The 17,412-nt window shown below is 41.5% G+C and overlaps 1 protein-coding gene across 8 annotated transcripts in view; it reads right to left on the reverse strand.

Moving 5' to 3' along the window:
* cadps2 (Ca++-dependent secretion activator 2) overlaps nucleotides 1-17,412 on the reverse strand; it is an 863,559-nt gene that overhangs the window by 183,770 nt on the left and 662,377 nt on the right. For 4 of the 8 annotated variants that reach the window (XM_070900583.1, XM_070900582.1, XM_070900585.1 and 1 more), the window contains exon 16: nucleotides 16,601-16,724. In XM_070900583.1, coding sequence (XP_070756684.1) covers nucleotides 16,601-16,724 — 124 coding nt within the window. Of the gene's footprint in view, nucleotides 1-9,127; nucleotides 9,233-16,216; nucleotides 16,238-16,600; nucleotides 16,725-17,412 lie in introns of all 8 variants that reach the window. The other 4 variants (XM_070900580.1, XM_070900578.1, XM_070900584.1 and 1 more) reach the window with 2 other exon arrangements.

Consider the following 17,412-nt stretch of genomic DNA (forward strand, 5'->3'; position numbering starts at 1 on the left):
CAGAGTGTTGGGCTACTTGCCCAACCTCTGCCCTGCGAATGCCCTTCGAATTCATAAGGCCTGCTTTTATCAGCATAAGACTTTTAAAGGATAGAAAAAATAAATTTTTTACAATAATTTAAACATTAAAATCCTGTTATATAAAGTAAGTTTATTTTTAGACCTTTTAAAATATGTAAATTTATTTTTCAAAAAATTAAATTTTTGTTTTAAATATTAATTAAATTCCTTTTTGATTAATTTTAAATATGTGATTTTTAAAATTAATTTATTTGAAGTGTTTCTGTGTTATTGGAGGTATTCCCATTCATACTTATGGTGATTCCGTACATACAGAACTATGAATGGGAATACCCCGACTTTGATTGATTGGGCCAGCCCACATGATCCCAGGGACACATGCGAAGTGCCTACGTCCCTGGGATACGTGGGTCTCTTCATGTAGAGGTCCAGGACAACAAGTCTCCAACCCTCCCGGACCAACAGGTGAATTTGTAGACATTTTTCAGGTCAGAGGCATCCACCTGCAGGAAGCCTACCGACTGCAATTTCTGGGCGATAGTATTTAGAGAATATTGCTTGACCCTTTGATGCCTGCAATTCAAAAATTATTAAAAGCAAACTGATTTTCATCTGCTTTTGATGTCCCCATCCATTTGCAATTCCCTAAGAGGGGGCATGGAAACTATAGAATCGTAGAAACTTACAGCACAGAAGGAGGCCATTTGGCCCATCGTGTCCATGCCGGCTGACAAAGAACTATCCAGCCTAATCCCATTTTCCAACTCTTGGTCCATAGCCTTGTAGGTTACGGCACTCACTGTGTGCATATCCAAGTACTTTTTAAATGCTATGAGCGTTTTTGCCTCTACCACCTTTAATTGATTCCTCTGCTCGGGGAAATAGGTCCTTGCTATCCACTCTATCTAGGCCCCTCATAATTTTATACACCTCAATTAGGTCTCCCCTCAGCCTCCTCTGTTCCAAAGAAATAAACCCAGCCTATCCAATCTTTCCTCATAGCTAAAATTCTCCAGTTCAGGCAACATTCTTGTAAATCTCCTCTGTATCCTCTCTAGTGCAATCACATCTTTCCTATAATGTGGAGACCAGAACTGTACACAGTACTCAAGCTGTGGCCTAACTAGTGTTTTATACAATTCAATCATAACCTCCCTGCTCTTATATTCTATGCCTTGGTTAATAAAGCAAACTATTCCCTATGCCTTCTGAATGACTTTATCTACTTGTCCTCCTACCTTCAGGAATCTGTGGACAAGCATTCCAAGGTTCCTCTGTTCCTCTACACTTTTCAGTATCCGACCAGTTATTGTGTATTCCTCTCACCTTGTTAGCCCTCCCCAAGTGCATTACCTCACACTTCTCCAGGTTGAATTTCATTTGTCACTTTTCTGCCCAACTGACCAGTCCATTGATACCTGCTTGCAGTCTGCAGCGTTCTTCCTCACTCTCAAACAATTTTTGTATCATCTGCAAACTTCTTAATTATAATCCTTATATTCAAGTTTAAATCACTGATGTATACCACAAAAAGCAAAGGACCTAGAACTGAGCCCTGCGGAACCCTACTGGAAACAGCCTTCCAGTCACAAAAACACCCATCGACCATCAGTCGGATAAGACATTCTTCAAATGCAGCGGTGGTTGACTGAGGCTTGCCTCTTAGTGTAGTCTCACAAGCTGTTACCTTCTCCGAGCCAGGAATTCAGCGGTGGCCAGCATCGCAGCCACAGCTATAAGTGCCATAATCCAATTCACGACTGGCTCCTGAAACTGAGGGCTCTGAGTGGCAACGTTATTCCCAGACAGGCCTCCCAGCCGCCATGTTGCCAGATCCAGGACTCCAGGTTGCACTCAGGAAGGTGTTCATCCAGTCGTATTCCCAAGCTTCTGCCAATGATACTATCTAACTTGCTACATGGAGACACTCAATTGGCCATGGGTCAACTTGAGTTTTGCCTTCCTTACTGAGGGATTTACCTCAACTCTTAATTGAAACCTTTGTTGACTGTTTAGTTATTTGAGAATTGCAATTCCTAATGCACACTATCACCACTGATGCATCAGGTTTTCACTTCAGTGCAGTATTCAACATCCTTTTTAGATAATGGATATCAAAAGCTGCCTGCTGTAATCTTCAAGACCATTCTGTGTTATGGCAAGAAAGATTCAAACTAAAAATTACAAACAGAATTGTCACTTAAGAGGATTAAAACAAATAGCATGCATTAAGTAACAAACATTCCAAGCACATCAACACAGCCCACAGTCTATTACTGCGCTGCTGCTATTTAACTATTCACGTACACAACATCTCCTAATGAAATGGAAGGTCAAGTGACAAGGCTGAATTCAATCTGCAAAACTAGCAGGAAAAATGTAAATGTTTTTTTTTCATAGTAAGGAATAACATTCCTCTTTTCAAACAATGAACCTGTCTTCTATCTGAAGTACAGCACGAGCCCAATTTTAGTGGATTGCCCAAGAATCATCCAAATAATCACATTGACCTGCATTTAATGGCCTATATTGAGTGAAATGTTAATACTGCATTTTCAGAACCAATGTAACACACAATTAAATGTAAGTGCAGAATTGTTCATGTTATCTTCCCTTGATATAGTTAAATAGCATTTTAAAATAACCATGAGACTGTACAATCAATCCATTAAATCCAGCTCATTTTTTTTCTCTCTCTTTCATATGAGGTGCATTTTCAACATCCTCTGCATTATTGTAAACTTCTATTGACTGCTAGGATCTATTTTTTGTGGCTGTTCCTCACTCCTCTTCACTGTTGTTATAAGGTTGTAAGCCATGATGTTTTCTTGCACTGATTCCCACTAGTTGTTTATCTGTTATTATTTGGCGAAGAGATTTATGCATTGTGTTTAATTACACATAGAACTTAAATGTTTTGAAAAGGCTAAACTAGGGTGAGCAGGTTTTGCAAGACACCACTTCGAGCACGGAGCCTTTCTAGATTGGGTGTGGATCTCAGAATCTGAACCTATAGTATTAGAGTGCTTTTGCTAACTCGCCCTTCTGCCTAGTGAAACTTCACATAGCCAGCATTGCCTCGCCTCGCAAAATTAAGTCTTGATGCAAACAAGAAATTGTTCTGATGATCGAAGACCTGCCTATGAAATGCTCTGAAAAGCTAATCAACTTTGTTCGTTCTATGTGCTCTTGCTCACGCTGAACTTTGTGGACTATATTTGGCTTCAAAGCAAAAATGTAGATGTGAATAAAGGGGGGGGGATGAGTGCTTTACATTCACCTCTACATTTTCACTAAAATGCTTGAGAAAAACAAATCCCGAGGGCTGAATTTTTGGGCTTCTCCCGCCCGTGTTAGCGCCCTGAAGGGGAGGCAATGGTGGTGGTAAGCACTTCCGGGCGGACAGCCAGCTTCCAGCAACCTGCCGGGACTTTCAGGGCCAGTTTCGACGGGGTGCAGAGCATTACCGCCCGGAAGAGGCGAGCGGTGTGTAACACCCCTGGTTGTGACACCGGCTCGATTTTTGGACGATCCCCGACCCTTAGCGCTCCATTGAGGCTGCAGTGAAGTAAGTAATGTTAATCTCAGGTAAGTGTGATTGCTTTTTTTTTGCAATTTATGTTTTGGTGGCGTGAGTTATTTATTGGGAATGTTGTTTTGTTTTTTTTGCCTACCTGGCCTCTCTTTAAGAGCGCCGAGGTGGCTGTATAGCTCTGGATTTTCGCTTGCTTAGCCAGCCTAAGAGATCAGAGCAGCGGCGGCAGCGATCAGGCAGAGAGAGCGCAGACCGGAGCAGCGAGCAGGCAGTGAGCTGAGAGCAACTCAACACAGGAGTGACATCAGAAACCAAAAGTGATGTCAGCACAAGGGAAGGAGCTGATTGGTGAGTAGCCGGTGAGTGTTTTTTTATGCCTTTGAGTGTTAAGTTTATTTCATAGTTTAGTTCATAGTCAATTAACTAGAGGGATGGCAGAACAGCTCAGTCCTGTGCAGTGCACATCCTGTGCCATATGGGAAGTCCTGGACGTTTCTCGTAGCCTGGACGACCACATGTGCAAGAAGTCTTACCAGTTACAGCAACTCGAGCTCCGGGTTTCAGAGCATGAGCGGCGACTGGAGTCACTGCCGTGTATTGTGAGACTGAGAGCTATATGGATAGCACGCTTCTAGAGGTGGTCGCCCCGCAGCTAAAGAGTGTGAAGGCAGAGAGGGATTGGGTGACCGCCAGACAGAAGAGGAAGACTAGACAGGTAGTGCAGGAGTCCCCTGAGTCCATCTCACTCTCCAACCAATATTCTGTTCTGAGTACCGGTGGGGGTGATGGTGGCTCTGGGGAGTGCAGCCAGAGCCAAGTCCACGGCACCAAAGGTGGCTCCGATGCACAAGGGAGGAGGAAGAAGAATGGAAGAGCAATAGTGTAAGGGGATTCGATAGTCAGGGGAGCAGACAGGTGTTTCTGCGGTCGCAAACCTGACTCCAGGATGGCATGTTGCCTCCGTGGTGCCAGGGTGAAAGATGTCACCGAGCAGCTGCAAGATATTCTGGGGGGAGACGGTGAACAGCCAGAGATCGTGGTCCATATCAGCACCAATGACATAGGTAGAAAGAGGGATGAGGTCCTGCAGGCAGAGTTTAGGGAGCTAGGAGAGAGATTACAAAGCAGGACCTCCAAGGTAGTTATCTCCGGTTTACTGCTGGTCCCATGTGCTAGTGAGTACAGAAATAGTAGGATAGAGAAGATGAATGCGTGGCTGGAGAGATGGTGCATCAGGACCATTTCTGGGGGAGGTTGCACCTCAACAGAGCCGGGACCAGTATCCTCATGGGAGGGTTTGCTAGTGCTGGTGGGGAGGGTTTAAACTAGCTTGGCAGGGGCAAGGGAACCAGAGATTGGATTCAGTGAGAGAGAAGCAAAGCTGGAATTGGGCAGCAGAAAAATAGAAAGTAAATTTGGAAGACAGAGGAAACAAGGGCTTGAAATTAGACAATAAGGGAGTTTGTCACCACTAAATGGTGTATACTTCAATGCAAGGAGTATTGGGAATAAGGTAGATGAGCTGAGAGCACAGATAGACACTTGGGATTACGATATTATAGTTATTACTGAGACATGGCTGAAAGAAGGGCAGGTATGTCAGCTCAACATTCCTGATTACAGGATTTTCAGACGGGATAGAGAGGGGGGTAAAAAAGGAGGGGGTTGCAGTATTAAGTAAAGAAACAAATTATAGCTATGAGAAGGGATGATATGTTAGAGGGGTCATCAAATGAGACCATATGGGTTGAATTGAAGAACAAAAAAGGGGCGATCACACTACTGGGAGTGTACTATAGACCCCAAACAATCAGAGGGAGATAGAAGAACAAATATGTGTGTAAATTGCTGTGAAGTGCAAAAACTATAGAGCTGTAATAGTGGTTAATTTCAACTACCCTAATATTAACTGGCAAAAAAGCAATGTAAATGGTACAGAGGGTGCTGAGTTCCTAAAATGCATTCAGGAGAACTTGTTTAGCCAGCATGTAACAAGCCCAACAAGGGAGGGGGCGGTTCTGGTCTTGGTTTTGGGGAATGAAGAGGGGCAGCTGGAAGGGGTATCAGTGGGAGAGCATTTTGGTGCTAGTGATCATAATTCAGTAAGATTTAGGGTAGTTATGGAAAGGGACAAAGGTGGACCAGGAATAAAAATTCTCAATTGAGGTAAAGCCAATTTTACTGGGCTGAGATGGGATTTGGCCAAAGTGGACTGGAAATGGCTACTTGATGGTAAATTAGTGTCAGAGCAGTGGGAGGCATTCAAGGAGGAGATCCTGAGGGTAGAGAGCAAATATGTTCTCTTTAACAAAAAGGGTGGGACTAACAAATTTATAGCACCCTGGATGTCAGGGGACATATAGGGTAAGATAAAGAAAAAAAGGGAAGCCAAGAACTCAATACTGCAGAAACTCTAAAGGAGTATAAGAAGTACAGGGGTGCAATTAAAAAAGATATCAGGAAAGCAAAGAGAGAGCATGAAAGAATGTTGGCAAGTAAAATCAGGGAAAACCCAATGATGTTTTATAAATACATTAAGAGCAAGAGAATAACTAGAGAAAGAGTGGGCCTATTAGAGACCACAAAGGAAATTTGTGTGTGGAGGCAGAAGACATGGGTATGATTCTTAATGAATACTTTGCATCTGTTTTCACAAAAGAGAAGGACAATGCAGACTTTGCAATGAGGGAGGAGGACTGTGAAATATTAGACGAGATAAACAAAGTGAGAGAGGAAGTATTATATAATATATACACATTGGAGTTCAGAAGAATGAAAGGTGATCTTACTGAAACATTTAAGATAATGAGGGGGGCTCGACAAGGTGGATGCAGAGAGGATATTTCCACTCATAGGGGAAACTAAAACTAGGGGACCTAGTCTCAGAATAAGGGGCCGCCCATTTCAAACTGAGATGAGGAGGAATTTCTTCTCTCAGAGGGTTGTAAATCTATGGAATTGTCTGTCCCAGAGAGCTGTGGAGGCTGGGTCATTTAAGGCAGAGATAGACAGATTTTTGAGTGATAAGGGAGTAAAAGGTTATAGGGAATGGGTAGGGAAATGGAGCTGAATCCATTATCAGCTCAGCCATGATCTTATTGAATGGCGGAACAGGCTCGAGGGACCAAATGGCCTACTCCTGCTCCTATTTCTTATGTTCTTATATTCTTATTAAGGGGCTTGGAAGCTTTGAAAGTGAATAAATCACCAGGTGTGGTACCAGAGGACTGGAGGACTGCTAATGTTGCACCTTTGTTTAAAAGGGGAGAAAGGGATAGACCGAGTAATTACAGGCCAGTCAGCCTCACCTCAGTGGTGGGAAAATTATTGGAAAAAATCCTGAGGGACAGGATAAATCTTCATTTGGAAAGACATGGACTAATCAAGGATAGTCAGCATGGATTTGTTATGGGAAGGTCGTGTCTGACTAACTTGATTGAATTTTTCAAGGAGGCAACCAGGAGTGTCGATGAGGGCAGTGCGTATGATGTCGTGTATTTGGATTTTAGCAAATGTCAGACTGGTCATGAAAGTAAAAGCCCAGGGCAAAGTGTCACGATGGATCCAAAATTGGCTCAGAGGCAGGAAGCAAAGGTTAATGGTTGATGGGTCTTTTTGTGACTGGAAGGCTGTATCCAGTGGCATGATCAGGGCACAGTGCTGGGTCCCTTGCTTTTGTGGTATATATCAATGACTTGGACTTGAATGTTGGGGGTATGATTAAGAAGTTTGCAGATGACACAAAAATAGGCTGTGTGGTTGATAATGAAGAAGAAAGCTGCGGACTGCAGGAAGATATCAATGTATTGGTCAAGTGGGATGAACAGTGGCAAATGAAATTCAATCCGAATTAGTGTGAGGTAATGCATTTGGGGCGGTCTAACAAGACATGGGAATACACTTTAAATGTTACTTCACTGAGAAGTGTAGAGGAACAAAGGGACCTTGGAGTGCAGGACCACAGATTCCTGAAGGGAGCAGGTCAGTTAGACAAGGTGGTTAAAAAGGCATATGGAATACTTGCCTTTATTAGTCGAGGCATGGAATACAAGAGCAAGAAGGTTATGCTTGAACCAAGTAAAACACTGATTAGGCCACAGCTGGAATACTGTGCAGTTCTGGTCACCACATTACAGGAAAGATGTGATTGCACTGGTAAGGGTGCAGAGGAAATTCACAAAAATGTTGCCTGGACTGGAGAATTTTGGCTATGAGGAAAGATTGGAGATGCTGGGTCTGTTTTCTTTGGATCAGAGAAGGCTGAGGGGACATACAAAATTATGAGGGGCGCGGATAGAAATAACCTGTTTCCCTTGGCAGAGGGGACAACAACCAGGGGCCATAGATTTAAAGTAGTTGGGGGGAGGCTTAGAGGAGCTAGGTGGGTAAATTTCTTCACCCAGAGGGTGGTGAGGATCTGGAACTCACTGCCTGAAAGGGTGGTAGAGGCGGAAAGCCTCACCACATTTTTTAAAATACTTGGATGTGCACTTGAAGCACTGTACCCTCCAGGGCTACTGACCAAGAGCTGGAAAGTCGGATAAGGCTGGATAGCTCTTGGTCGGCCAGCGTGGACACGATGGGCCGAAATGGCCTCCGTCCGTGCTGCAAATTTCTGTGATTCTATGATAGGAGTGTAACGTCTCCCTTCGCGCTCCATCCCACACTCAGGGCCCAGCTGTTGAATTTTGATGACTGTGGCGCAAACTGCTCCTGGGTGCAAACTTTACCGCCCTACCGCCATTACTGCCCCGAAATGAGCAGAACCGAAAATCCACTAGATTCTTAGCCAGTCTGAGCACTGCTTAATCCAACACCGTTTAAGCTTGGAGATGTTTGACAATGTGATATGTCCCTATATAAGTGTTGCTTTTTTGTATTTCTTTCTTATTGTTAATACTCTCTGTAGCTCTTTAGACCTGGCAGTTTTGTCCTTAGATCCTTGGCATAGCAATTCCAAGTCAATAAGAGACACCTACTGTCACTGTGCATAAATCCCATTGCTAAAAAATCACAAAGAAATCATTAGTGTGAGCTATGAAATAAGCACTGACCTTGGTTATAAAGCATGGTATGTGTAATGCTATGCTCCCAAAAGGCAAATTCTAGTGAGAGTGTTACATAGCTGACACTAATCTCTACTTTAGCATCATTAGCAACAGGTTTAAAATCCAATTATCTCTGCCCATTGCCAGCTTGTTAACACTAACCTTTTAAAAATCTAGTCCCCAGAAATACTTCTCAATGGAAGATTGTGATTACAGAGCCCTCTTTGTTGATTCTTGTGCACCAGAAGAAAAAAGCTCATCTTAAAACCAAAATTGATTTGAAGAGATCTCCTTGGGATTTTGTTGCAATAAATAAAACTAAAGAAACAGCGGAGTGGACAGCCTTGGCACATGCCTTGCAAAACCAAAAAGAGGCTTTCTGCCACAAAAAAGGATCTGAAGAAAGACATTAGGTGCAGAATAAATGTATTTTGGACATGCAGAAGCCACACAAATCAACTGCACTATACACCAACTACACCGTCAAAGGCTGCCGGACACATGAAAGAAGCAATTACAGTACTTGTGTTCTGTTTAGACATGCCACTTTGCTTCAGATCGGACACACTCGTCTGCTTTTTGGCTGGCAGAAGCTGCCATGGAGGCTGCTTAGACTTGGGTGACTGCACTGTGATATTCAGGCGAAGAAGATGGGTTTTTAATATATATAAAAAAAGAACAAGGGAGAGAGAACAAATAATAACCATGTAATAGAATAATGAAGAGGCAGATTGCAAAGGCAAGCAATGAGGCATAAACACACAATATCTTAAAAAGAATGCACTTTGCTGAGTTGCACTCAGGCCATTGGCTCCAGGCATCCACAGCAGTTCAATTAACAGCCCCGGCAATATAATGGAGTGTTGGTGAAAGGGCACTTTGTACAGATATATTAATGGAAATTTGAGTCTCAACATAGCTGTTCAATTATTGTGAATACTTCAGACACAAGCATGGACAAAATAATAAAAAAAGCACTTAAGTGTTGGATGACCCGTAGAAAACAACAGGCGAGCAAGAGCACATTACAAGCCTGCAACACAATTCAAAAGGTGCAGCTGAAATGATAAATTGGAGGCAGTGAGGCTCAAGTGGTTGATGCAAGTGATCAACTTTGGAATCAGTACAAAGGTAACATTACTTTTCGATATAGTCCACAGTTCTGTAGTGTGAGTCACATGCTAATGGGGGAACATTTCTCAACATATATATATATATATATATATATATATAAAACATCTTATCTTGAGTTATGAACAGAATTACACAGACCTTGAAATGTTAATATATTTCCCCGTAACTATTAGATTGTGTTATTTCTTGGGCCCATCACGATTGTGAAATGATACTGGGGTTGAGAAATTTCCCGAAGAGTGCCTCTAGATGACAGTATTTGGACTCCATAACAAACTTTTAGAATGGATTAAATTGCCATTTTGGGTTCTGTAGCCATTTTATATACAGAAAATGGTTCTACAGGTACTATATTTTTCTGGAAAGGAATCCATTTTGAAGTTTCACTGCAAATTGCAGCCATTTTTTCATGGAATAGGAAGTGGGGTAGAAGAGAGTATATAGCCTCGACATATCAAATTCTAAGACAGGGAGAGCTGTGGAATATACTGTTTTTCAGTTTGTAGCATGCTATGTAGCATAAGCCAGAATTGGAAAAAATAAAATGCTAAGTAATAAAGCAGATGAATTATAGGGGTCAAATTTTGGCCCGAGTTGCTCCTATTTTTTTGGAGCAACTGGTTTAGAATGGAGTATCTTAGAAATTGCAATTCTTGGCATTTAGTTTGCTCCCGTTCTAGTCAGTTAGAACAGTTTCATTTTGAAACAGATTTTTTTTTTCAAAAGGGGGTGTGTCCGGCCACTTACGCCTGTTTTGAAAGTTTAGGCAGTGAAAACTTACTCCAAACTAACTTAGAATGGAGTAAGTGTAGATTTTTGTATGCTCAGAAAAACCTTGCCTACACTTAAAAAATCAGGCGTGGTTTACAAATCAGGTGTAGGGAATGGGGGGGGGAGGGGGGGCGTTGTTCTAGGCGCAGCCCGAAACGTGACCCCATAGAGTGCCCTGAGAGAAACAATTAGATTTATAGAGATGGCCCAGTATGTTGGAATTCCGACCAATCTTGCATTTTCACTCTCAAGATTTCCTACATGGCGAGTTCTCTCTCTCAACTGGAAATTTTGGGGAGGGAAAAATCAGAGAGCAAGCCAACCAGGACCAGTCTCAAGCACCACCTACTGGCCATTAGCAACTGAAAAGAGCAAAGGCCCAGAAGCAGATCAAATGCCAATTCTCTGTTGGAGTGGCTGAATGATGCAGGGCAGCCTGAAGAGTGGGGAGAAGTAAATATATATATATATATCTTTTTTTTAAAAAGAATTATTAGGTTTATAACAACAAGATAAAATAAAATACAAAATAAGTCGCAAAAAAAACACAAACTAAAAAACAAAGTTTCATATTTTCGGGCCAGTTGGTTATATTATTCACTCTACTCTTTGTGTACATTTATTCGCACAAAACAAAAAAAAACTGTTCAACAGCACGATCTCTTCTGATTGAACTGTTTCTACTGGCAGGGGAATTCAGTTTAGTTGAAAGGTTAGGGCACACATTTGAGGAGTCTTGAATAATTTGCCTTTTGCATTGAATTACTGTCCAGCAGCGAATGAGAGAGATTCTTTCAATTTGATAACAGTGGAAGATGTCAAGCAGGAAGTTGTGGTTCCACAGCATTGATCTTATGATGGACAACACCCCATGGAACTTCAGCATGCTTTCAGTATATCCTATATTCTAGAATCCCAAGTCCAAATGAGGATATTTTTTCCTTCCCAATAACCTTAGAATTTTATCTTAGCAAAATATATCTTTATAGTCATCACAATTCCTCTCGTGGCTGCAGCACCATCTGAAGATTAACGCAAAACTTTAAGTGTGGCTGTCTTACGTATTGATCAGTCTTCACATAAAAAACTCAAACCAAATTAAAGGTAAACTTACTTTTAATATACAACTCTCTTTGGGAGTAATATCAGCCATGATCTTATTGAATGGCGGAGCAGGCTCGAGGGGCTAGATGGCCTACTCCTGTTCCTAATTCTTATGTTCTTATGTTCTAATGTATTGTACTAATAAGGGATCTGCCTTAACTGCACCCAAGAAGGGATCTAGCTTTCACTGTAAAGCCCCTGTCCCTGTAGGTTTAGACCATTGTAGCTGCCTATGACCAGAAGTTCCTCAGTTACCCGTTAACAATGCTAACATTTATTAATTTTAAGTTACTTTACTGCTGATACATTTCAAAATGTGGCCAATGAAGGAATGCTAATATAACATTCTTAACAGAGTTATACAGTGAGTCCTGTTACATCTTGATAATGTGCATTGCTTCTGGTTTCACAATCGATATAAATCCATCATAACCTCAACTCCTATCTAGCATCAAGCTCTTGCTTCCTATTTCCCTACTGAATTGGCACCGAACTTCCACACACTTTCCACATGGGTCACTGGATAGTAAGCAGGAATAGGAATCATGGCAGATGTTTCCACTTCCTAGACCAGGGGTGCTAAGACCAATTGTAATAACCTAACTGCAGCCCGGCAGAGATCAGACTACTAAGCACAATGCCTGGTCTCAATGTCTTGCTACCATACCACATGTTATACACTATGGGGGAGACATTGGCCTAGTTTGCGCCTCCCGTTAGCGTCTCGGGGGAGCGGTAACGGGCCGCTAAGGGGTTACCGACTGGGAACAGCAAAATCAGCGATGCCCGCGAACTTCCTTGGCGCGTTTGCGGCGCACTAAAGCTTACCGCCTCGATCTCTTGCACGCCAGAGATCGTGATGTCATCCGGTACACAGCGCCCCATTACCGCCCCGGATGCAATATTTGCTCCCTACCCTTGTAGCATCGCCGGGCGTCAACAATGGCAGCTGTAGGCGGCCTTGTCACCTCGGCTGGCCACTTGGAAACCGTTAATTAAAGGCAGTGGTGGTCAGGTAGGGCAAAATGTAATTATGTCCCGTGTGGTGAATTTAGATTTTTTTTGGACCCCACGCTTGCTCAGCCCTGTTTAGACTGCTTGGGGCTGCTATGCGCGTATCGCAGGTGCCATCGCCCAACAGCCACAGCCTTAAGATTCAATCAGTGCAGCATTAGCCCTTCCCTTTAAGGGAGGGAAGGAGCCAGTAAATCCGGCAGTGCTGCCCCGAACATTGCTTAGCGTCTGCCGCTAACGCCCCTCTCACTCCCTTCACCACTCTAAGGGAAGTGGTAGCGCTTAATTTAGTGCTCCACTTCCCTCTTGGAGCGCTAAAGCGGAAGTTCCCAGCAGAATCAAATCTTTTTCGCCTGCCGATACTTTTGCGCTCTCCAAATGGGACGCTATGCAATTTCTCGCCCTACATTCCTGCCCCGTCTCCCATACCATTTAAAAAATGTTCCTTCCCAACCCTGTCTCATTCTTCATGTCCTCTCCTGAAGGTGCTGAAGTACAGTTCCACAAGTGTTAGCAGTCCTCTGTGCTTGGCCCAAGTGGGCATTCGTCATGTCTGAGCCTAAACAATCAGAACAATATTGTTTTCACTGCATCTTGTCCTTTCAGATAAAGGCAATGCTATCCTCACCTGATGTTTACATGTGCACATTTCCCCCATCAGTGGGCCACTGGACAGCAATCAGGAATGAGAGCCCTGGCTGTTTCTTCTCTCAATAGTCAAGAGGACATTTAGGATAATTGGAGAACACCACTGGGATCCCAACTCAAGTAAGCCAGCCCAACACAGATGGAGCATTAAATTTGGTACTTTCTAGTCTGCAAGCTTTACTGCCACACTAAGGAGAGCAAAAGCGGCACGATCACCTTCACATACCAATTCCCCACTAAGGCACGCAGCATCCTAACTTTTGGAATCATGTGCCTTCATCACTTCAGAGTCAAAATCCTGCAAGTCCCTATCTAACACCACTGTGGGAGCATCACCACAAAAACTACAGCAATTCGAAGAGAAGGTTCATCGCCACTTTCTCAGAGCAACCCAGGGAAGGGTCACAAATCTGGTCTTGCCAGTGTCAACCATATTCTCAGAAACATTTTTTTAAAGTATATTTACAAAGTCCTGACCCATTCACTTTTGTATTTTTTTCCTAATTACATCACTATCCACTCGTAGAATCATACAGCACAGAAAGAGATCATTTAGCCCACTATGGCTTGGATAGCATTTGAAAGCTTTCTAATTAGTCCCACTCCCCTGCTCTTTCCCCACAGCCCTGCAATTTTTTCCTTCCAGAGCGTTCCAGATCGTAACAACTTGCTGCGTAAAAAGATTTCACATCTCCCTGGTTATTTTGCCAATTATCTTAAATCGGTGTCCTCTGGTTACTGACCGTCCTGCCAGTGGAATTTTTTCCCCTATCTACTCTATCAAAATCCTTTGATAATTTTCAGCATCTCTATTAAATCTCCCCTTAACCTTCTCTGCTTTAACAAGAATAATAATCCTAGTTTCTCTTGTCTCTCCACATAACTGAAGTCCCTCATCGCTGGTACCGTTTCAGTAAATCTCCTCTGCACCCTTTACAAGGCCTTGAAAACCTTCCTAAAGTGTGGTGTTCAGAATTGGACACAATACTCCAGCTGTGGGCGAACCAATGATTTATAACAGGTTAGCATAGCATGCATGCCTCTATTTATAAAGCCCAGTGTCCCATGTGCTTTTTTTAACAGCCTTCTTAAATTGTCTTGACACCTTCAAATATTTATGTACATGAACCCCCAGGTCTCTCTGTTCCTGCACCCCCTTAAAAAAATGTACTATTTAGTTTATTTTGCCTCTCCTCCTTCCTTTCAAAAATGCATCACTTTTTGAAGGTTTCTGGTGTTTCGGTGCATTTTGCATGTTGAGAAAAACTGGAGGAAAAGGTTTGAAAGATTTTAATTTTCTCTAGCTGTGTAGAGCTTAATGTGGTCAAAATTCTTTTGTGGGTTATTGGAACATTAACCCGTTTAAAATAAACAGGATAACGAGGGAGCTAAAATAGTGTGCAAAGGAACATTATACAAACCAAGCTATCTAATGAAAATTAAACTCATGAGTTTAGTGTTAGCAATGTATTAGAGTGGGAATTAACACTCATTAATATAGCGTGATGCTCTTATTTGCTTTGACAATCATTAACATATAATTTGATAACATTTTCAGCTTTTAGCCAATTAGCACAGCCAAATAATTTTCTTGTTCCACGTTATTCAGCAATATACCTTTCAGTGTGTATTCACATTTATTACTTTTAGCCCAAATGGTTTTTCACTTTACATTTCTCATGAGATGTCATTAATATGCCTAGCTGTTAAGTCTCTGTAGATCTTGTTCAATTATATGTCTCTCCTCAGAACATCCTATTTACCAATACATTGTATAGTTGTACTCAATTTCCAATACGCATAATGCTAATATTCGGAACAGTAGGTAAACTTTAACAAAGCCTTGGGCAAATTTGCTGGTCAAATTAGAAATGTTGATAAATATACCCTTTATCACCAATTCATGACCAAATGTACATTCCTTCTCAACCCTACACGCTTTCATTTTCATCACAAATGTTTTGCAGGGAAACTTATTAAATATATTTTGAAAACAATGTTATTACCACCATCCACCAACTCAGTTATGTCCTCCAGAGATTCCAATAATTTTTTAAAGATGGACCCATCTTTCAAAATCCCATTTTGAATTGACTTTATGTATTTCCTTGGTACAAGACTTCAATAGTTATCAGACTACAATATAGACGTCAAGTTCATTTGTAGGATTATAATGTTGGCCTTTGTCTAAAGATTGCATGTGACCTGTTAAATTTCCCAGTTTCTATGTACCAATTCATCTTATTTCCTCTTGTTCCATTGTTTGTGTTCATATTGAATTTAATGGCAGTTACACAACTGCTTCTCGGGTTGTCCAAAAATACAGCTTTCTCTCTCATTTATCATTCAATGTGCTGTGTTACTCTAAAAGGTTGCTTCCCCTTTAAGATGCCTGCACTTATTCCTTTTTCACTTACTTAATTAAAACCAATCACAATTAGTATTTTCCACTTCTCAATATAATTTGTTATTTCCTTGAAAAATTCCAAATTAATCATTTCCTTTCCAACTTTCAAGCCCCAGTACCCTGATCCTCTTACGTGAATGCAAAGATTAGTGGGCCTTTAATCAATACATGTGCCTTTCACCACCATAACTTACATCAGAAAGAATTGGATATGCACCATCTGGCCATGTGGGTTGAAAGAAACATGATTGTATGTATTGTTTTATTAAAGAGAGCAAGTTGTCTTGCAGGCCTTTCCCACAAGACGCAAAGTGCCTTTAAGTCGTTAAGTACAATGTGCAGAATTTCTAAAATGGAACAACACTATCCATTTTTCAATATATTTGGGTGCAAGTCAAATGAATAACAACAATCTTCCTCCAGAAAAAAGACATGCCGAATGATTGTGGGACAAGTATCCGAGAGACATATATTATCAGACAATGAATCTGTTTAAAAAGGTGTAACCATCAACTGACACATGCATCTATTTACCTGCTTCCTTCCCACTGGCTGCTTGAAATGATAAAAAAAGGGAGTAGAAAGAAGAGAAAGTAAATTAGCTAATGGTTAAAAAAAAAGATAATTTAAATTCATGTAAAATATAACAACGATTTATTTAACAAGGCTTCACAAGGGACTGGAAAAGAGAACAGCTTTAGTGAAAGCTTTTCAGTGCTGGAAGGAGGTCCCATGAGGCAGATTAAAGCAATGAATAGAAAAAGAGTGCAGTTCACCAGCTGAGATTTTAATGAGGCATTTGCATTTGCAGAAGCTTGGATTTGTTCAATGGGAAAGAATGACTTGTCACAAAGTGTTCAGTTAATGGACCCAATTGGCTCTCTCTGCCCATGGATGGCTGTATCAAACGTTACCAACCTTCTATTTTGGCATAGTCTGAAAGGTGAGAGTAATTGATCAAGGCAGCCTTCTCCAGACACTTTCGCACCACTTTCTTGACATCTTCAGGTGGCACAGGGGTGGCTATGTCTTTCATCAGAACCTTTATCAAAGGAAATCAGCAATTCTATCAAAATTGTACTACATGCATCTATTCTTTTCTCCCAATACGCATCCCCTCCCACTTTTCTCCTTTGTTCTTTTGAAAAGATTGATTTGTGCTGAATTTCCAAGGACATATTGGACTTGGTTGTGATGCCCACTGCAATTGAACAGCCTGCTGACACTTACTGTCCAGGCTCATACACCAAGAATGGCTAATGGACATGGAGGTAGTGGAGGGCAGCTGGTGTCCATGGAAGTGCAACTCAATGTGGAGTCAACACCTATAGGAAAGGTAAAGGGAACAAAATTGGAAACAAATTCTAATGGCTTAGACCCCATGTAGATAGAGTCCCATTATTACATTTCTATACAATGAATCAATCAATCACATTTTCATTTTAATGTATGAAAAAATAAGGCCAGATGCACCTTGAAATGTAAAACAAATATCATTTCTACTCTGGCTGGTTGACAGTTAAAAGAAGTTCAGTTATATAAATTAGCTTTTTATGAGGATGCTATAATCTGAGCAGCTACTTATTGTATTAATGCATGTTATATAACTTAGAAACTGAATACAATTTATGTTCCATAGGAGCATTTTTCTTGCCCATTTTTAACATTAATCCTCTTTCTGTGAGGGCAGAATCTGTGTCACAAACTCTTCTGATCATAACATAATAACA

The sequence above is a fragment of the Pristiophorus japonicus genome, chromosome 15 (genome assembly GCF_044704955.1).
Source record: "Pristiophorus japonicus isolate sPriJap1 chromosome 15, sPriJap1.hap1, whole genome shotgun sequence".
NCBI lineage: Eukaryota > Metazoa > Chordata > Chondrichthyes > Pristiophoridae > Pristiophorus > Pristiophorus japonicus.